The sequence below is a fragment of the Sesamum indicum genome, linkage group LG3 (assembly GCF_026168435.1).
Source record: "Sesamum indicum cultivar Baizhima isolate 11 linkage group LG3, ASM2616843v1, whole genome shotgun sequence".
Classification (NCBI taxonomy): Eukaryota; Viridiplantae; Streptophyta; class Magnoliopsida; order Lamiales; family Pedaliaceae; genus Sesamum; species Sesamum indicum.
In genome coordinates, this window is record NC_142659.1 from 28,985,437 (window position 1) to 29,002,994 (window position 17,558).

The window sequence follows — 17,558 nt, forward strand, 5'->3', positions numbered from 1 at the left end:
AGACCAAAGGTTGTTGCGTAAGGACAATCCTTACTATTGTAGTTGAGAAATACCACTCTTGCTTTTTTTTTTTTAAAAAAAAAAACAAAAGAAGAAGAAGAAGAAATATAATAATAATAAAAAAAAGATTGCTTGCGGCCTGAGGACAAATGCGGGGAATTTTTGGAGATAATTGGATAAGAGATGTTATTAGCCTATAGTCAAATTAACTAAAACCATTTCTATCATTCATCGTATATTTTAAAATTATTAGCTGCGTATTTCTAAATAAAATTTAGATTATTATGAATCAAGATTGGAAATCAGTTTTGACTTGAGAGAAATTTCTGACTCATTTCCTGCAGAATGATGATTAATCCCAAAGTTACTAAATTAATTCATGGAGTGATAATCTATAGACCACGTTTAGATTGTTGACATTAATTTCTGGAATATATTAGTTGATTAATATGAGAGATTTGACTAGTTATAATCCAATTTTGTTCAAATGGTTGAATATATATATATATATATATATATATATATATTGGTTAAGTGAAATAATGTAATTCGGTCCAACTTCTTGTGTTAGGATATTGTGATACATATCCCACCTCTTGTTGATTAAAAATTAATAAGATACGTACTATATAAATTTTGATTACTAAATCTAAGTACATCCATTGAGTTTTTTTTTTCTTTTTTTAAGAATTATTTATAATCGAATTTTAAGATGCATTCAATAATTTAGAGGTAATAATTATCACGTCCAATGGACTCGCAGGTCGAACCATGACAGAATTGCTTGCTTACAGGATGTGTAAATATTAATTTACTGTAATGTTGCTTCTTCATTTATAACTATGTATGTATTATGTTTGGTTAGATAAAATTGTTGGTTATACTTAATTAATCGATTTTTGATATGTTGGTGTGATGGATATAGTTTACAAAATGACATAAACATGCAACAAATTATATGGGTTATGTTATTTATTCTTAAGAATCTTTTTTAAAAGATTATATTTTATTTTTTATTCTAGAACTAGTAGTTGGTTCCATCAATCAAATTTCATATATAATTATTTGTCTATATATATACATATATTAATTTTTTACACATCAACCTAGTCACGACAAGAAGTTTGACTTTTCATTATAGTTAATTAATACGGTTAAAAGTAAAAAATCATGATGGATATTAATTAATCATGGTTGTACAACGATTATTAGCCGTTGTTTCTATAAGTGAGGTTAAAATATCTGTTACAGGTAAAACTATGGCAAATATTTTTGTTATGGGACAATATTGATTAACTGTGATCATAATTTAAGTTTTCATATCGATTTTGTTTATTCATGATACAGATAATTTTATTTACTATGAGTTTTAAACCGTAATAAATTATAATAAATCAGTACAACAACGAAGTATCTACGTTAATTAATATTGTTTCACGGATAGAATTCATTCATGATAAATATAATTTCAATTTCATATATTAGTTTTTAAATAATTAATATTGTTCCATGGATATTGATTATTGTAAAATCACTTTTCCCAATTTTTGTCAAGCCGGACTAGCTATGAGTTGTTCACTAACCATAGGCATGATACGATGATAATGACCGAACGTCGCCTCTGCGTGATAATCAGACAAGAAAAAACCAAATCGGATAGTGGCAAAGCTATGCATGTAGTCAACCTAATAACTTACACGAAGCCAAGTTGCCTATTTTTGCTGCTTAAAATGCCAATGAGACCTTGTTCCAATAGAAACGCGTCTTACGATCGAAATATTGTGGTGTGTCATACGAATTTAGGTATCAAGATATTTTTTATTTATTTATTTTGTTTGAATAAGGTATTATTTATTTTTGACTTCTTATGAATTTCACAATTTTAACCTGAGAACACAACTTGCTTGAAAAAGGAGGCAACCCAAACCTTCGTCTATGTTCAATATAAAAAGCTTACTACACCAGTTTGTATAAAATTGTGATGCAATAAGGGGATGATAGTATGTCCACACAAAGAATCTGGTGGTATATAATGGAAGGGGTAAAATGCAATTTAGCCTTTAAAAAATGTATAAAATATTCCCTTGTGAAAAATAAAACAGTCTTTGTGGTTTAAAAAATGTAGCAAAACACCCCCTCTATATCACAAGTGTATTGCACGCTTCAATTTTATTTTGTTTTTCAATTTTTATAATTATAAAATAATATTTTATTCTTATTTTAATACTATTAGATTTTATCTTATACAAATGAATGGTTCAGATACTGCCAATATTATTTAAATATATAAAATATGTTTTAAAAATTATATAATATAATTTAAGTATAAGTATATATATATTATATTTAGTGTGTTTGTGTGTATATATATATAAGACAGTAGATCCGCGCCGGCCATTGCCGCATCAGGATAGGAGGGGAGGAGGGGACATGCTTGCAGATGGGGATGAGAAAGATGGCTAGAGGATGGGAAGGAGGAGAGGAGGCAGGCTGACAAGGAGGAGGCGGGGTTTAAGATGGGGAGGCGAATGCGAGCACGCAGAGGAGAAGGTGGGCGGAGGCAGTGCGCAGAGGAGGCCGTCGAGGAGGAGGACAAGGTGCGCGGAGGAGGCCGACGGTGAGGAAGCGCTTGTGTGGTGGTGCGGGTGGGTAGGGTGGGGGTGAGGGGAGGGAGACAACATATTATATTTTTTAATATATTAGGTGAAATTCGGACCATTGTACTAAATCTAAAGTTTCGATTCAAATTTAATGAAATCTAACGATTAATTTATTTTTTATAAATTTCAATCATTAGATAGTATCAAGTAAGATCTAACGATTTATAAATCAAGATGTAAAATTATTTATTGTAAAAAATTAAGCCTCACTTGCATGAAGGGGCGCATGTGATACACCTCTGGATTCGAGGGAGTGTTTTGTTATATTTCTAAAATTATAGAATTTTTCTTTTGTTGTTTTATTTTTTACAGAGAGTATTTTACACATTTTTTAAATATATGGAGCTAAATTGCATTTTATTTATTGTGGAATCATCAAATTTGTGAAATTGGTAGGTGGGGGTTGTGATCCGACGAGACACGTCCGTTGGACAGCAGTTCCAATTCAGAAACAAAACTATGATGTCATGTCCATTTTCCAAAGAAAGATACTTAATTCCACTCACCTCACCTGTACTTTGAGGAGTCTTTTCGATTTTGTTATTGATTCCTTGTCTTTATGCCCTTCCATTCTCACAAGTCGGCAAAACCCCTTTGCATTTCTCCTCCACACTAACCACCATCCATTCTTTATTTCTTCGCAAGGCCGAAAGGAAAAAAACAAAAGAAAAGGAAAAGATAGCTAGATATCATATATACATATATATATATACACGTACAGATGATAAAGATAAGTTTTAATAGAGTATCTATTTGAATTATAAAGTTAAAGTTTCATGATTAAAAGGTTTTGAATTTGAACGATTGAAGGTCATTTTCAAATCACTTTTTTTTTAAAATAGTAATTAATAAATAATTGATTCGATTAATAAATTTATATTAATTAAAATAAATACATATTAACTCATATTTTATGACTGACATCTGGTAGGACTCGAACCTTGATGTCGAACATATTGAGAAAAATCTCATTTTTAATTATTAGACTTAAACAATGTTGAACTGAACCCCTTTCCAAATGACTCACAAGCCATTTTCTTGTAGATTTTATTTCTAAGAAAATATAACAGAGATACATGGGCCCCTCATGCTACTTCCTATGGCCAATTTATAGAGCAGAAATAGCCTTCATCATGCATAAAAGCCCAATTTTGAACTGGGCAAGCAGTTGAAGACCAAAATTCTCAGTGAGGAAGATTTTAGGAAACATGGAACTTGCAGATCAGAAACATTTCTTATACACTTCTTCCGGAATATTTTTTTATATATATATTAATAAAGAATGAATGGCCTAAAATAATATATTTTCAAGTGAAATGATCAAACTAATTAATCCCATATAAAAGAATAATATCAAATTATTTAATTTTTCACTTTATCGCTGTTAAGTTTATTGGAGGCACAAATCCAGTAAAATAACGGTTAATTTTCATTCGATATATATTATTTTCGGCAATTTTGTTATTTATCGACTTTTTATTTACTAATAATTTTCTTTTTGTAGTTAGAAAAACCTTTTGATATTTTAGTTTGCAATTTGCCAACGGTTTTGATATGTTGAACTTCCTTTTTTTTCTGAAAATATGATTGATACTATTTGGTGGCTACCTGAATTGATAATCAGCATGGATTAACCGCCGTCGACAAGAAAACTGCCCTTGCTCCAACGTGTGAAGCATGTTTTTCCTTTGTCTTTGCTTCTTTCCATCTTTCCTGACCTTGTTCCCTCTTGCTAGTAACCTCTGTCTGACTTAACCTTTCCCCACCTCGTCCAAACAAAATCCCATGAAAGACAAGACTGAAACATAGGAATTATTCAACCCCCATACTGAAGTTTTTGGCTTCTCTAGAAGGCCTTACATGAAACCAAGATGACACGAAGTGATGAAGTCCCTCTCTTTCTTTCTTTCTCTCTTTCTCTCTCTCTCTCTCTCTCTATATATATATCTTCATAATGCATAAGGTATGTTTATACAATAAAAATTCTTACCCAAATCAGGTCAAATCAAATCACCCGCAGATATATTTATTGAGATGGATGCAAGGTCAACAAAGAAAGGGGTGAACATAATCTCCTTCAAACAAAATGCCTACATTTGCATTTATAATATTTTACCATTGACCATATTGTAATATCTGTTTACCTGATTCAGCCAAATCTCTCTCTTTCCAGTCTCTGACTGCTGCTTTTCTTGAACCAGCCTTCCATTTGAACCTTTCTCCTTCCTTTACAGTATCCTCTTCTCTTTGCAAACGTTTCTACATAGATAGAAAATTAATAACAGGAATTAGACTTGTCCGAGAAACAACTGCAAAGGTTAGTTTTCTTCAGTGATGACTATCAGTTGGCTGCATGTTATCCTGGCGGCTGCTTCTGTAGTAATCCTTGTGCTCCTTTTGCTTCTAATTCTCCAGCGATGTTTCCACCCAAAACCACAAAGAATTTTCGTTGTTTCTGACACAGAAAGAGGCCAGAGTCTGCAGACAGCCATTTCCAGGCTTCATCAAGTTCGCCCCCACCATGATAACCTTGATAGAGATGACTCCAAGAAAACCAATTTCAGCGTTTCTAGACATGGGGTAGTTCCGACAGAAGCACCATTCTTCAGTTGGGCCGACCATCCTTCTCTTGTCACTGACGCAGTAGAAAATGGATGGCCAAGATTTGCTTTTACAACCTTGTTGTCTTCTCCTTCTGTCAAATCTGCCAGGTCCCTGGTAGGCGTGTGTGCTGGTGGTAGTGCTCTTCATGGGAATGGAATTAATGTGGGGATTGGCTGGGAAGTTTGTGAAGGATCAGCGGATTACATGCAGAAAATCAGGCTAAATCCAGGACTAAAGAAGGTGATCACAACCCTTAATCCGTCAATGGGAGCTGTATCTGTGATCAGGACGGCTTTGCCTTTGCCAGGCCCACAATTGGGGAATGCATCTTTTCCACAGGAAGCATATTTTGAGATCACGATATTGCCTGTTAACGAAGATATTAATGATCAGTTAACGGTCGATAAGGCAGAGAATGCAAAATCAGAAGGCAAAGAGATTAGGCTTATCGGAGAGGAATACAATGTGGAAAATAATCCAGAATCATTGAGGTACGAAACGAGCAGCCACAGTCGGATGGACAACATTGAAGAAGTGAAACCTGGTGGAAAACAGGAAGTCGGAAAATACGAAACTGTTTCCCTGTCTGTGGGGCTGACAGGAGGAGGCCCTCTTCCATTAAAATTTCCGGGGAGCTATCCAGGATCCATTGGCTTCAATTCTAGTGGTTCTGTCTATCTTAATGGTAAATTTTTCGCCCTTTCTTGCTTCCTCTCTTTTCTTCACGTTTTTTACTGAATCTTTTCATTTATTTTGTAGCTTTAACTACATTAATTAAATTTTAGAAAATGGTACGAAAATGTCAAATTTTTTCAAGAAATTTATCAAGGGACAATTTGCATGCACTATAAGACATGAACCAATTATATGACAAGTACAATATAATTATTGTGTAAATTGATTTGATTCGATCAAATCTAATTTGAGTTCTAGAATCAGGAACTTTTAATATGCATCTACTGCTCTGAATATCAGAAGGTCTACCATACTTCCATGACTAAAAGGAAGATTACCCAAAATAAAAAGGAAAATACTTGTATCTCCATTTTATATGCAAGTAATTGTTACAGCAGCTCATTTGCAAAATTATTTCCGGAAACATGAAATTACTCCAAAACTGATTTGAAATAATAGTTTAGTCATGTGTGTCTGAATTTAATTCAAGCATTCATCTAAAACAGCTCAGAGAGTTCAAGTTCAGATAAAACCACCGCCAGAGTTTCATAATAAGACAACTTCAACATCCTAGCATGATTTCTCAGGTTTCTCCGATGCCTCATTAAAATGTGTTAAACAAATCAACATATGTCGATAACTTTGATTATAATAAAGCTTAATCCGTATTAATCTTTCTTCTCCTTCGTCAGCTTGTTTGACTTAGTCACTAGCATTCAATTCAAGGCGCTACCCAAAAAAAAAAAAAATTAATAATTTGATACGTTATAAATTATTACAACTTAAAAATCACATCAAATCAATACTATTCATCACATGCAAAATTTAAGTTTTCATTACGATTAATCAAGATTCACTATAATTTTAGCTATGGCTAAAATTATTTACCATGATTTTCAGCAATGGACCTAATAGTTATTGTACAATTGTGATATCAGGAAAAAAAAAATATCATCTTTAAATGGTTAGAAGTAGAATAGTATTAATATTAAATACTTCTTACAATTGCATAACCGTAATGTCCTAATAACCATTTCATGCATGTTGCTGCTTCACATTTTTGACAGGAACTAAACTTATGTTGGAATCAGAAAAGGGCGAATGGGGAAGAGCAGAAAAGGTGATCGGGTGCGGCTATAATCCAGCACAGAAAAAGGTTTTGTTCACAGTTGATTCACAGCTAGTGCATGAAATCCATTGCAAGACTGAGGAATTCGGGTCTCCACTCTATCCAACACTAGCAGCCAACGCTGATGTTGTGGTTGTAGTAAATCTTGGACAAAGCCCTTTCAAATTTGCGCCTGGAAATTTGCAAAGAACTCCAAATCCATGCTTCATTAGACCCCAACAGCCAACTTCTCCTGCCTTAGGGTATGAAGATAGCAAGGAGCTTTTCTCAATGGGAAGAATCGATTCTCAGTGGCTAAAACGGAGTGGCAGAATCAGGAGCTGCAATTATACAGAGAATAGTATTAAGGGTGTGGAATTTGAGCTGGAGTCTGAAGGTGATCTATTTGAAATTGTCTTGGATACAACACGGGACGATCTTCTGAAAAATTCTAATTCAGATCGAATTTGATTGGATCTGAACCAATTATATAGTAATCACAACACACTTATCGTGTAAATTGGTGTACATTACGAAAAAGGTAACTATATTTAGAATTAGAAATTTCTCGATCACCGTATATGAAAACATAGGAGTAATTTTGAATTTGCAATCCAAACTATTAGTCTTTTTCCAATATAGAAATTGATATACAATATTGGCTGGTACTTTAAATTAATAATATATTTGACAATTTCAGTAAAAAAATCAGCAGAATTTTAGGTTGAATCTAGACCTACTCACAGTTTAATTAAGAATGCAGTTCTTCCAGTTGGAACTGATTCTTTAAAACCAACTCATCAAATTCCAAACTGACACTTTAGTTTGCTACCCATGAACGGAGAAAAAAGCAAAGCGCCTTAAATCATTCCTTTCTTCACCAAGAAGCATCAACTGCTGAATTTCTTGCCCGGAAATACTCAAAGTGATAAAACTGAGGTCTTACAGCCAACATTTATAGATTACAATCTTATGAATAAGTCACGCGTTTGTTTTCGGTCATTCTGAAAAGATAACTGCCACTTGATTTGTATGTGTTTTTTTTCCATTAAATTTCTAATGAAAATTGATAGCAAGACTGAAAATGAGATTTTTTTTTCGTATAATACTATTTTCAAGAATTTCTTAAACAGCGTGACTGAAAATATTTTAGGTCTAAGTTATGCATGAAATGATGCAGTTTCTCCCATATTTATTTATTTCAGTTGAATATATGTACTCTTGAATTCGAATTAATTTAACACTATCAATGTAAATAATCAGTATCTAATATTTTTGGATACAATAAGTATGTAACAAGTCCTCTTTATTTGAAATCCATTTTTTTTTAATTTCTTAGTGGCTGCTCAGCAATTATAAAGTAATTTATTTTTTGACTAATATATTTTGACGAAACTCTATGATCTCTGAATCAAAAAGTCTTCTGAATACCTATTGATAAAGTTCTTTCATTTATTTCCTATTCGTTAAAAATCTTTTGAATTTCCCACTTTTTTCTTTATTATTTTCCAGTGTACACTAATCTTCCATTCAAAATTGGCACCTGAATTCATAAATTCATGAATAACTTCTCAATATTTCTCATTAAATACCTCTCCTTTTCGGCAAACTCAATAATAACATGCGACTTACCATCTTTAATGATTTTGGTCCTGTCCTGTGGCCTGTGGGCCTTTTACTGTACAGGCCATGTTAAGCAGTGGATACCCGAGCACCATCTACTCCACAGCTTAAATCTGGGCTCTAGGCCAGATGAGAATTAATTGACCAGTGTGCACAAAATGGGTAAGTTACGTTCAATCAGCTTTATGCAGGTTTGTTATGAAAAATTATCAATACTTTTTAATTTTAACTTTGTTTTTGTTGTTGTTTGAATATAAAATATTCAATTGAATATGATAATATAAGAAAAAATAATTATTTTGTTTTCAAATCAAATATCAAATAAATCAGTATTTATCTATAATTTCATGGAGTAAAAAAAAGACACGATTAGGTACGGATAGACCAGGCCATCAGAATAAGAAGGGCTGTTTGAACAAAATCAACACAAACAGGTCATAGATAGTAATAGAAAATAAATATGCACTCAAAACAAGTATACGTCCGAGCATCATTAGTCAACTCTTTATCAATATTGATCGTTCGATATTTGTTAGTTTCTGTTAGATTTTCATCTATTTTTTGTGGTGAACTTAATAAATGTTTTAGTAAACTATGAATTATAATTTTATTTAGTTTTGAAAAACTTATGAAATTATTTAATTTACAGGCAAAATATTTTTTTAGTCCCATAAAATAAGGATAAAATTTGTTTTGATACCACAACTATGGTAGGTGTTACTTTTAGTCCCGTAGAACTTTATAATCATGCATTTTTTATTCCCGAAAAGTCATAGGCATTATCGTTTTGGGATTAAAAATGCATTGTAATTTTGGAAGTTCACATTTTGTGGAACTAAAAAGACGTGATTTCGAGTTTTATGGGACTAAAAGCATCATTTGCCATAGTTGATACCAAAATAAATTCGGGACTAAAAAACTTTTCTGCCCTTTAATTGACTAACTAGACAATTTTGATTTTCCATACACTTTATCATTCTTTTTATATTTTCTATTAAAAAGAGAAAATATAGTAAAGACGTAGTTGACAATTTGATTATATTATTTCATCAAAACATCACAAGGTAGATAATTTTTTATGAAATCATTGTGATTTACCTTATATAAATATGTGGGTCAAAATTCTTTTTTGATCTAGTTAAAAAAAGGTCATTTTTATTTTTGCCATAAATGTTGTGAGTGTCGTTTTTGGTACCATAAAATATAAAAATACTCCTTTTTGGTAGCAAGTTAATGCCCGCTAACGGCCGTTAACTCTTATTAGCTCATGTGATTTTGATTGATTTTGACTTCAAAAACCTTGTTTAATGGTACCAAAAGAATAAAGTTTTTCAAAATATATTTTTCTTTTAATGGTACTAAATATATATATATATATATATATTGGTACCGTTAAATAGGATTTTTGAAGTCAATATCAATCAAAGTCACGTGAGCCAATAGGAGTTAACGGCCACGTGCGACACACATGGCGTCTGTCGTTAACTTGAGACCAAAAAGATGTCTTTGTGTTTTATGGTATCGAAAACGACACTCACCACAATTGTAGTATCAAAAATAAAAATAATTTTTTTTAACGGGATAAAAAAGAAAAAAAAAAGATTTTGCCCAAATATGTGTGGCTAGTGGGCATAAAACTTGGAAAAGCAAACATTTATGCATGCTCCAAAATGTGCAAATTGCACATGATCATGTTCACACAACTTCAGTACAGTAGATTATGGAAGAAAAAAGATTAAATCCACAATCAGATTTCACAATTGATTTCATAGAGCAAAAGGGCCACTAGGGACATCATTACATAATTTCTTTTTAAAAAAAAAACCCACATTTTTTTCACAAAATTCCCTCCTTGAAATTATAGTCTATACATTAATAATAGCTAAGATAAGTGCACTGATTAATAAAAAAGGGAGCGAAAATGAAATTTTAATTAGTCCTAATTATGATACTAATGATTTTATTATGCTAAACAAATAGGTAGAAGGATTGTTTGTGGGGTTGATGGAGTGAAAGGAGACAGAAAGATGAAAAAGAAGGATAAGAATATAATGCGAGGAGAGAAAGAAAAGGAAAGGGGTGGGGTGGGGTGGGATGGGAGCAGTAGCACATGGATAGGAAAAAAAGTAGGGTTTTTGGGGGTAGGAATAAAGTATTTTGATGCATGCTAAAAGCAGAAGAAAACTAACTTTGGAGATGATAAATTAAAGGGGATGGTGTAAGAATTGTAGTCACATCATCATGCATGTGGTTTGTCCTGATGATGGGTGTAATAATCAGAATGTTTTTGCTGGATATCAGTAATTTTACAGAGTATTATGCATTAAGATTAATGCCAGAAAGCTGTAAACATCTCAGCTGCCAACTAGAAAGGGGAGGGGTAAAGTTTGGGGAATTAATCTGCACATGCATGTTTAGGTGCCTTTAATTTTCTGATTCATCATATGGGAATCTTCAATTCATTCCATTTCGACCCTTTTTTTTTTTTTTTTTTTTAAATATACGATTTTGGTGTGAAAATATTAACAATGTAAATCATGTCATGTCATCATATATAAAGGGAAAATTATTTTTGTTGTCCTTTAATTTTACCCTTTATTAAATTTAGTTCTGTAAGTATGTCCATTAACTAATTAGTCCTATAAATATGTAAAATGATGAAATTAAGTCTGATTTAGGGTTTTCTTGTGAATTTTCTAACATTTTTTTAAATTTATGCTGGAAATTGCATGCGTGGCAAATTTTGCTGAATTGTCCAGCCACTTATTCAGCTGTACCATCCACGTGTAATGAGTTTTGGAGGAAAAAAGGAGGTTTCTTCCTTCCAAAGTCATGTTCAAGGCCAGATAATTTTGAAATCCTGAACTGCTGATAAATAGGCGGTCGTAGGGTTTCATGGAACTTTGTGTTACGAGTGTGCGACTGCTTTTGCTGATTGGTAAGGTTTGTAGCAATTATGTCACAATTTTCATCGCAATTTACCACGAACATTTTTTCGTCCCAACTAGGGTATAATTAGGGCCAATGTTTCTGGCAAAACTTCCCCACCGTACATAAAGGAAATTAACTAGCATGTCTGCAATGAAACAATATCCAAAACTTACCTAGTATAGCACAAATGATGAGTGAGACTACAGTGTGAATGTATGTATATATTATTACCTTTTCCTTTTCATCTATATATCTCTTTTTCAATCTATCTAAGAAGTAATTTTCATTGCTTCTCTGGTAGGCTTTCTTGCAAATCTTGTGGTGTACGCGAAGACAGCTGATCAAGAAAACTTGTTACTTATTACATGATCAGTTAAGTTCATCTACTAATCTTAACTTATTGTCCATGTTTTCATCTACCGGCAGCTAGCTAGCTACCTCATGTTTCTCTCAACAGTTAAGACTTGTGCCCAACACCACCCATAGCTTTACTAGCATTATTATATAATTAAAATTCACTGATCATTGATGGCATAAAGCACCCTCCATGAATTGCTCTTTGACCAAAATACAGATAGGAAAGTTGTAACCTTTCTTTTCTTTTTTTTTTTTATTTTATCACTTTCTTTTCCCTTTGGCGTGTGTTTTGAGAATAAATAGGTTATAACTGCAAATTTGTTAGAAAATCTAAAAGGGAAAAGGGACCGATAGAGATATGACTGCAATTACATCATGAATTTCAATCATCAATAATTGATATACGCTAATTACCAAAATTAAATTTATATAACTGATCAATAACTACTGTTACAGTAGACCAACAACAAGTACTATTAAAGTTGCGGGCCAATTAAACTATGTCAGCTTGACAAATATACGGCTACCTTATGCCTTGCCTAGTTAAATCTTTCATTGTAAATTGGTGCATGATCATGTATGATCAGGCAACCCTATGCTAATCAGGATCAATTCATATGTTTTGGTTCTTTCCGCAACAAGTAAGACTGAATTGAGACAATGAACATATAATTATCCAAGTACGAGATATGTGTTAATTACAACCAAGATCTCGCAAAGGCAACACATGACCAAGTCAGAGAAATCAATCACTTAAGTGGTTACTTGTTTTGCATCCAACCCTAACGGTTGGATTGCCCAAAATTTAATGGATTAACAAAAGTTAGGTCGGGAAAATGAAAGGTCTGGGGTTTTGGTATCATTTCTGTCACCCCTTTTCTCCTTTCTTCTCCACCAAAAATTCTTACTTCTCACTGACGGTGTTTTATGGTACATAGATGTTTGTTGTGGGTTGGAGAAGTTTTCTTAGCTTGGAGTCTACAATTATTACAGTTCAAATTTTTTTTTAAAAAAAAAACCCAATAAAATATTGAGCCTAGTAGTTGCAGAAATTGACATTCTTGAATTTATGATCATTTGTATTTAAGTTTTAATTGGTGGAAGCAATGGATTGGAGTTGTTGGAACATTTCGATCATGACACTGTTTTTCTATTTGTTATATATATATGTCCTATGGTGTCTTCATGATTCCATTGCAGATCTTAGTATACTTGTCAGAAGGTGGCATGTACTCTATAATTAAAACAATCTACTCTTTTTTTATTCCCAATTTCTATATGGGTTGGTGGGTTTATATATTTTGTGTATGTCACCGATTTAAAAATTATTAGTAAAATAGAAACATATATAGAAAAAAAGAAATTACCAATTTATATGTTTAAACATAAAATATTACATGATTCTTTTATCAAACAACTTAAGTTTTCAATTAAGGTGGTTGTTTAATATTGCATCAGATTTAGCTCAAATGGAAAGTTCTAGATTCTAATCTTATTAAGGATTGCTCTTGAGGGGGGTGCTAAGATAATAAATATTAATAATTTTTCTACATAACAATTTAAATTTTTAGATGAAATAATTATTTAATATTATATGCCATACCAATTATATATAATGGCATCAGTCTATAAGATTAAGGTCGGGACTTGGCAGGCATTTTACATATTTAGAAGGACTTAGGTAGCTAGCATATGATTAATTTAGATAGTGTTTGGTACAACAATATAGTTTTCCTCAAATGATATTAGGACTTGTGATTTGTCCTTAATATGTTATTACACTCTCTCAATAAATAAAGCCTTTCATCTTATAGAGATAAGGTGTTGAAAAATATACAAACGACTTTGAGAAAAAAATCTGGACCACTGACCATATGATGCTATTCAATTAATATAGCAAAAGTCGTCAATATATATTGTAATGGACCACAGCGTACGATAGTTTTATTCTGATGGCTCTGCTGCTGAAATTCCTTCCCTTGATGATATTCAGTTTCGTCATTTAGTATTGTTCATGAAAAAATTAGTTATATAAGCAAACATCACGTATCGGTTGTAAATGAGAATTTTGAGTAACTTATGTACTTTAATATTTTTTAACGAGATATCATTTTTAAAACAAAATCGAAAGGCTCATACAAAATCAAAATAAACAATACCTAACCAACATACTACTAATTAAGTCCCATGCCACATTAATTACGGATAAATTAAAGGAGAATCAAAAGTATACTTACATGTCAAATTAAAAAGTATTATGTCCCCCTCATGACTATTGATTAATTTGTTTTTTTTTTTTATTTAGGACATAATCAATTCTTTCACGAAAACTTTGTCTAGACCTAATTAATTTTGTTATCTATAGATTAAAACACTTGAATGATTGATTCAAACTAATTGATCTATGTGATCTATTAGATGGTTGTGATGATAATAATAATTATTATTATTATAATATCATTATTATTATATTGTAGTACTAATTAAAGATATCTCTAATTAATTCTCGTTTTAGGGTCTATATATATTGTGTGGAATAAAATTGTATAATTAATATTTTCTGAAAGAAAGTTCTGGTCCATTTGAACTAATCAAACTTAATTGATTATATATGATAAGTATAATTATATTCATCTTATAATTAATTGTTTTCCTCAAAGTATGAACAAATAGTCGTGGAAGATCCCACAACAATTATTCTTTTGTGACTCATATATGGATTTAATTTTTTTTAAAAATAAAATTCAATTTATTATATTATTTTGTATAATTAAAATAAAAAATTAATTTAATATATCAATACTTTTCAAATAGACAAAAAAACTAAAGAAATGAAAAAATTCCACCCTCATTTTTCCAATGAAAAAATAACCATATATGTATATATACATCCAAGATAAATTCCGGAAAGAAAACATCCAAAATAAACATAGATACAAAGAAAGAATTGGACCGTGGTACTATTGTCTATTGTCCACTAATACTAGTGCAATTAAGTGGCACAATGTCTATGAAGGGGAATGGACCCCACATGGAGCGTTGAGTCTGACTGAGCGGGTCCCACAGGATTATAAGTAGGATAAAAATAGCCCATGTGAGGTGGGACACCAGCAGCTGCCTGTGTCTAATTATGTGGGTCTTCCCCCTTTTCTTTCTTTCTTCCTTTTCTTAATAAATCATTATATGATTTTTTTGGCTTGAGTCCTTTATGTAGAATTTTCGAAAACCCTAATTTGATCATCATAATTTTCAAAATCCTAACTTGATCCCCAGAATATTTCTCCATCAAGGCAACCTCGCACCTCAACTCCAGGACTAATCATACGATCTCGGCTAGATTGAATAAGAATTATAAAATGCCATTTTTGCCCCTTGAATGTATCAAAAACACCAAAAAATCTCATGATAAGCATTCTTTATGTTCGGATCAGATTGCTTCGGTAATCTTGACATGACTGGAGCTGATTACTCACAATATGGGCCCTTGATTTGATGACACATAGCAACATTAAAAAGTCCTAAAGTGGTGACCATACATTAATGTTTACATATACACCGTCCCAAACTAAATACAAAACATACATTTTGCATAGTGAATTAATTACTTATTTGTTTGACATATTCACCCTTTCATTGGGGCAATTTTAATACTCGTAACATTTGTTATAAATTTTAAAATTATTTTTTTATCTAAAAATCGAGACGTCTGTGCAACCTTTACCCCATTAGAATCTTTAGACTAAGTGCATTTTCATAAAATCTATTCTAAAATTTATATTTTTATTGAAATCAAAATCATCATAAAAAACAATTGAAATAGGATGAGATTTCAAAAGATGAAGGGATTATGGTGTAATGGACGAATATAGGCACACCACACCACACCACACATTGGGCACAATGAGTCCACTTTAGAGCCTTCCCACTCAGTCTCACAGGAAAGGGTAGAGGCGGGGATTCCATGCATCACGTGGTTTATGCGCTGTGTCTACGCCTTTCTCCACCACGTTCCTCCTTTTACGTCTACACATACAAATACGCATCGTAGTTACGGGTGTCCTTCGTTTCGTATACCATTACCAGTCTCTGATCGAAAAGGACAAACACGTAAATTCACAGACCCCACAACGACCCCAACGGGGAAGCCAACTGCTTTTGGTGCGAAATAGGAAAACCGTTAGAGCACCCGCGTCTCATCTGCCATGTACTGTAATCTATTATTTTATTATTATTATTATTAAAAAAAAGAGTTTATTTCTCTATTTTTTTTCTTTTCATAACGTGTTTCATATTATTTTTTTAATTGTTTTTAAGATAAAAATTCACTAATACTCTATATTTCTAAAGAAAAAGTAAATATTTTATAGATATAACAAATTTAATACCGAGAAAAATAATTGTTACAAAATTAAGATAAATGGAGTACCTAAAACCCCAAAAATATAAATTATTTTTGTTTGATTTCTTGGTATTAAAACACTTTATTCAGATGATTATATAATTCCATCTTATCTATATTAATATATAAAAAAAAAACTCCTTCACACTCATAATTGGTGGTTAATACTACTGCCACACTAATTTTTTATAAATTTAAAAATACCTTTTATGATAAAATAATTATTTTATTCAACTTTTCAAAATTTATATTAATTGATAAATTATTTTCTTTCTTACTAATATAGAAAGAAAAACCCATCCACACTCATAACCGGCGGTTAATAACACTGTTACACTAATTCTTTTTGTAAATTAAAAAAAATAATTATCTTATTCAACTTTTTAAAATTTACTGTAATTGATAAATTATTTTCTTTCTTTGTTTTATTAATGTAATGTACTAGTTCATATATTTCACTCTTATTTATAATATATTTTAAAATATGAAAAAATTATTTATTATATACACGTAGGAATAATGTGCTATAAGGCTAATTCCACTAAATATTCAGGGAGAGTAAGAAACACATCAAAAAAATTCATGTAATAAAAATACACACAAACATTTTTGTATATCCGATATAAATAAATTCTTTAGTGAATATATTCATATTATATTCACATAATTGTATTCTACATGTTTGATCTTTTTATAATTATGTACGTTTTTTGATATTCTAAAATTGATTCTTTCAACAACAATGTTTCTTACTTTTAACATTCATCATCAATGATGCCGTAAACAAACTTAAATAGTTGAGAATCGACAAATAAACATTTCATGTGTACAAAAAATTAATTTGTTTTTTCAAAATCAATGATACAAACTTAATAAATTTTAAGAATATATATTTATAATTTAATTTGTAACATAAAAGAGGAGGCATTAATTAGGTTAGATATGAAGTATTATTGAAGTCTTTAACGTACCAAAGTGGCCTAGTGGTGCTAGCTAGATAGTAGTGTGACTACTAACCGTTAGGCATGGCGTGCCAGAATTCCAGTGAAGACCAAAGCAGAAAATTGAACAAATAGTAAAAAAAAAAAAAAAAGTAATGAAACATCCTAAGACCTAAGTGAGAGTGATTGTCCTTGCAGTTACACGCACAACACACACTACAACTCATATAACACACGCAAAGAAGGCTTTCTACTTTCTA

At 31.5% G+C, this 17,558-nt stretch overlaps 1 protein-coding gene across 1 annotated transcript; it reads left to right on the forward strand.

Annotated features, from left to right (window-relative positions):
- Window positions 1-4,173: 4,173 nt before the first annotated feature.
- LOC105159281 (uncharacterized) lies at window positions 4,174-7,591 on the forward strand. The gene is made up of 2 exons (XM_020692899.2): window positions 4,174-5,949; window positions 7,007-7,591. The coding sequence occupies exons 1-2, from the start codon at window positions 4,995-4,997 to the stop codon at window positions 7,516-7,518; spliced, it is 1,467 nt and encodes a 488-aa protein (XP_020548558.1). The 5' UTR covers window positions 4,174-4,994; the 3' UTR covers window positions 7,519-7,591.
- The last annotated feature ends 9,967 nt before the right edge of the window (window positions 7,592-17,558 follow it).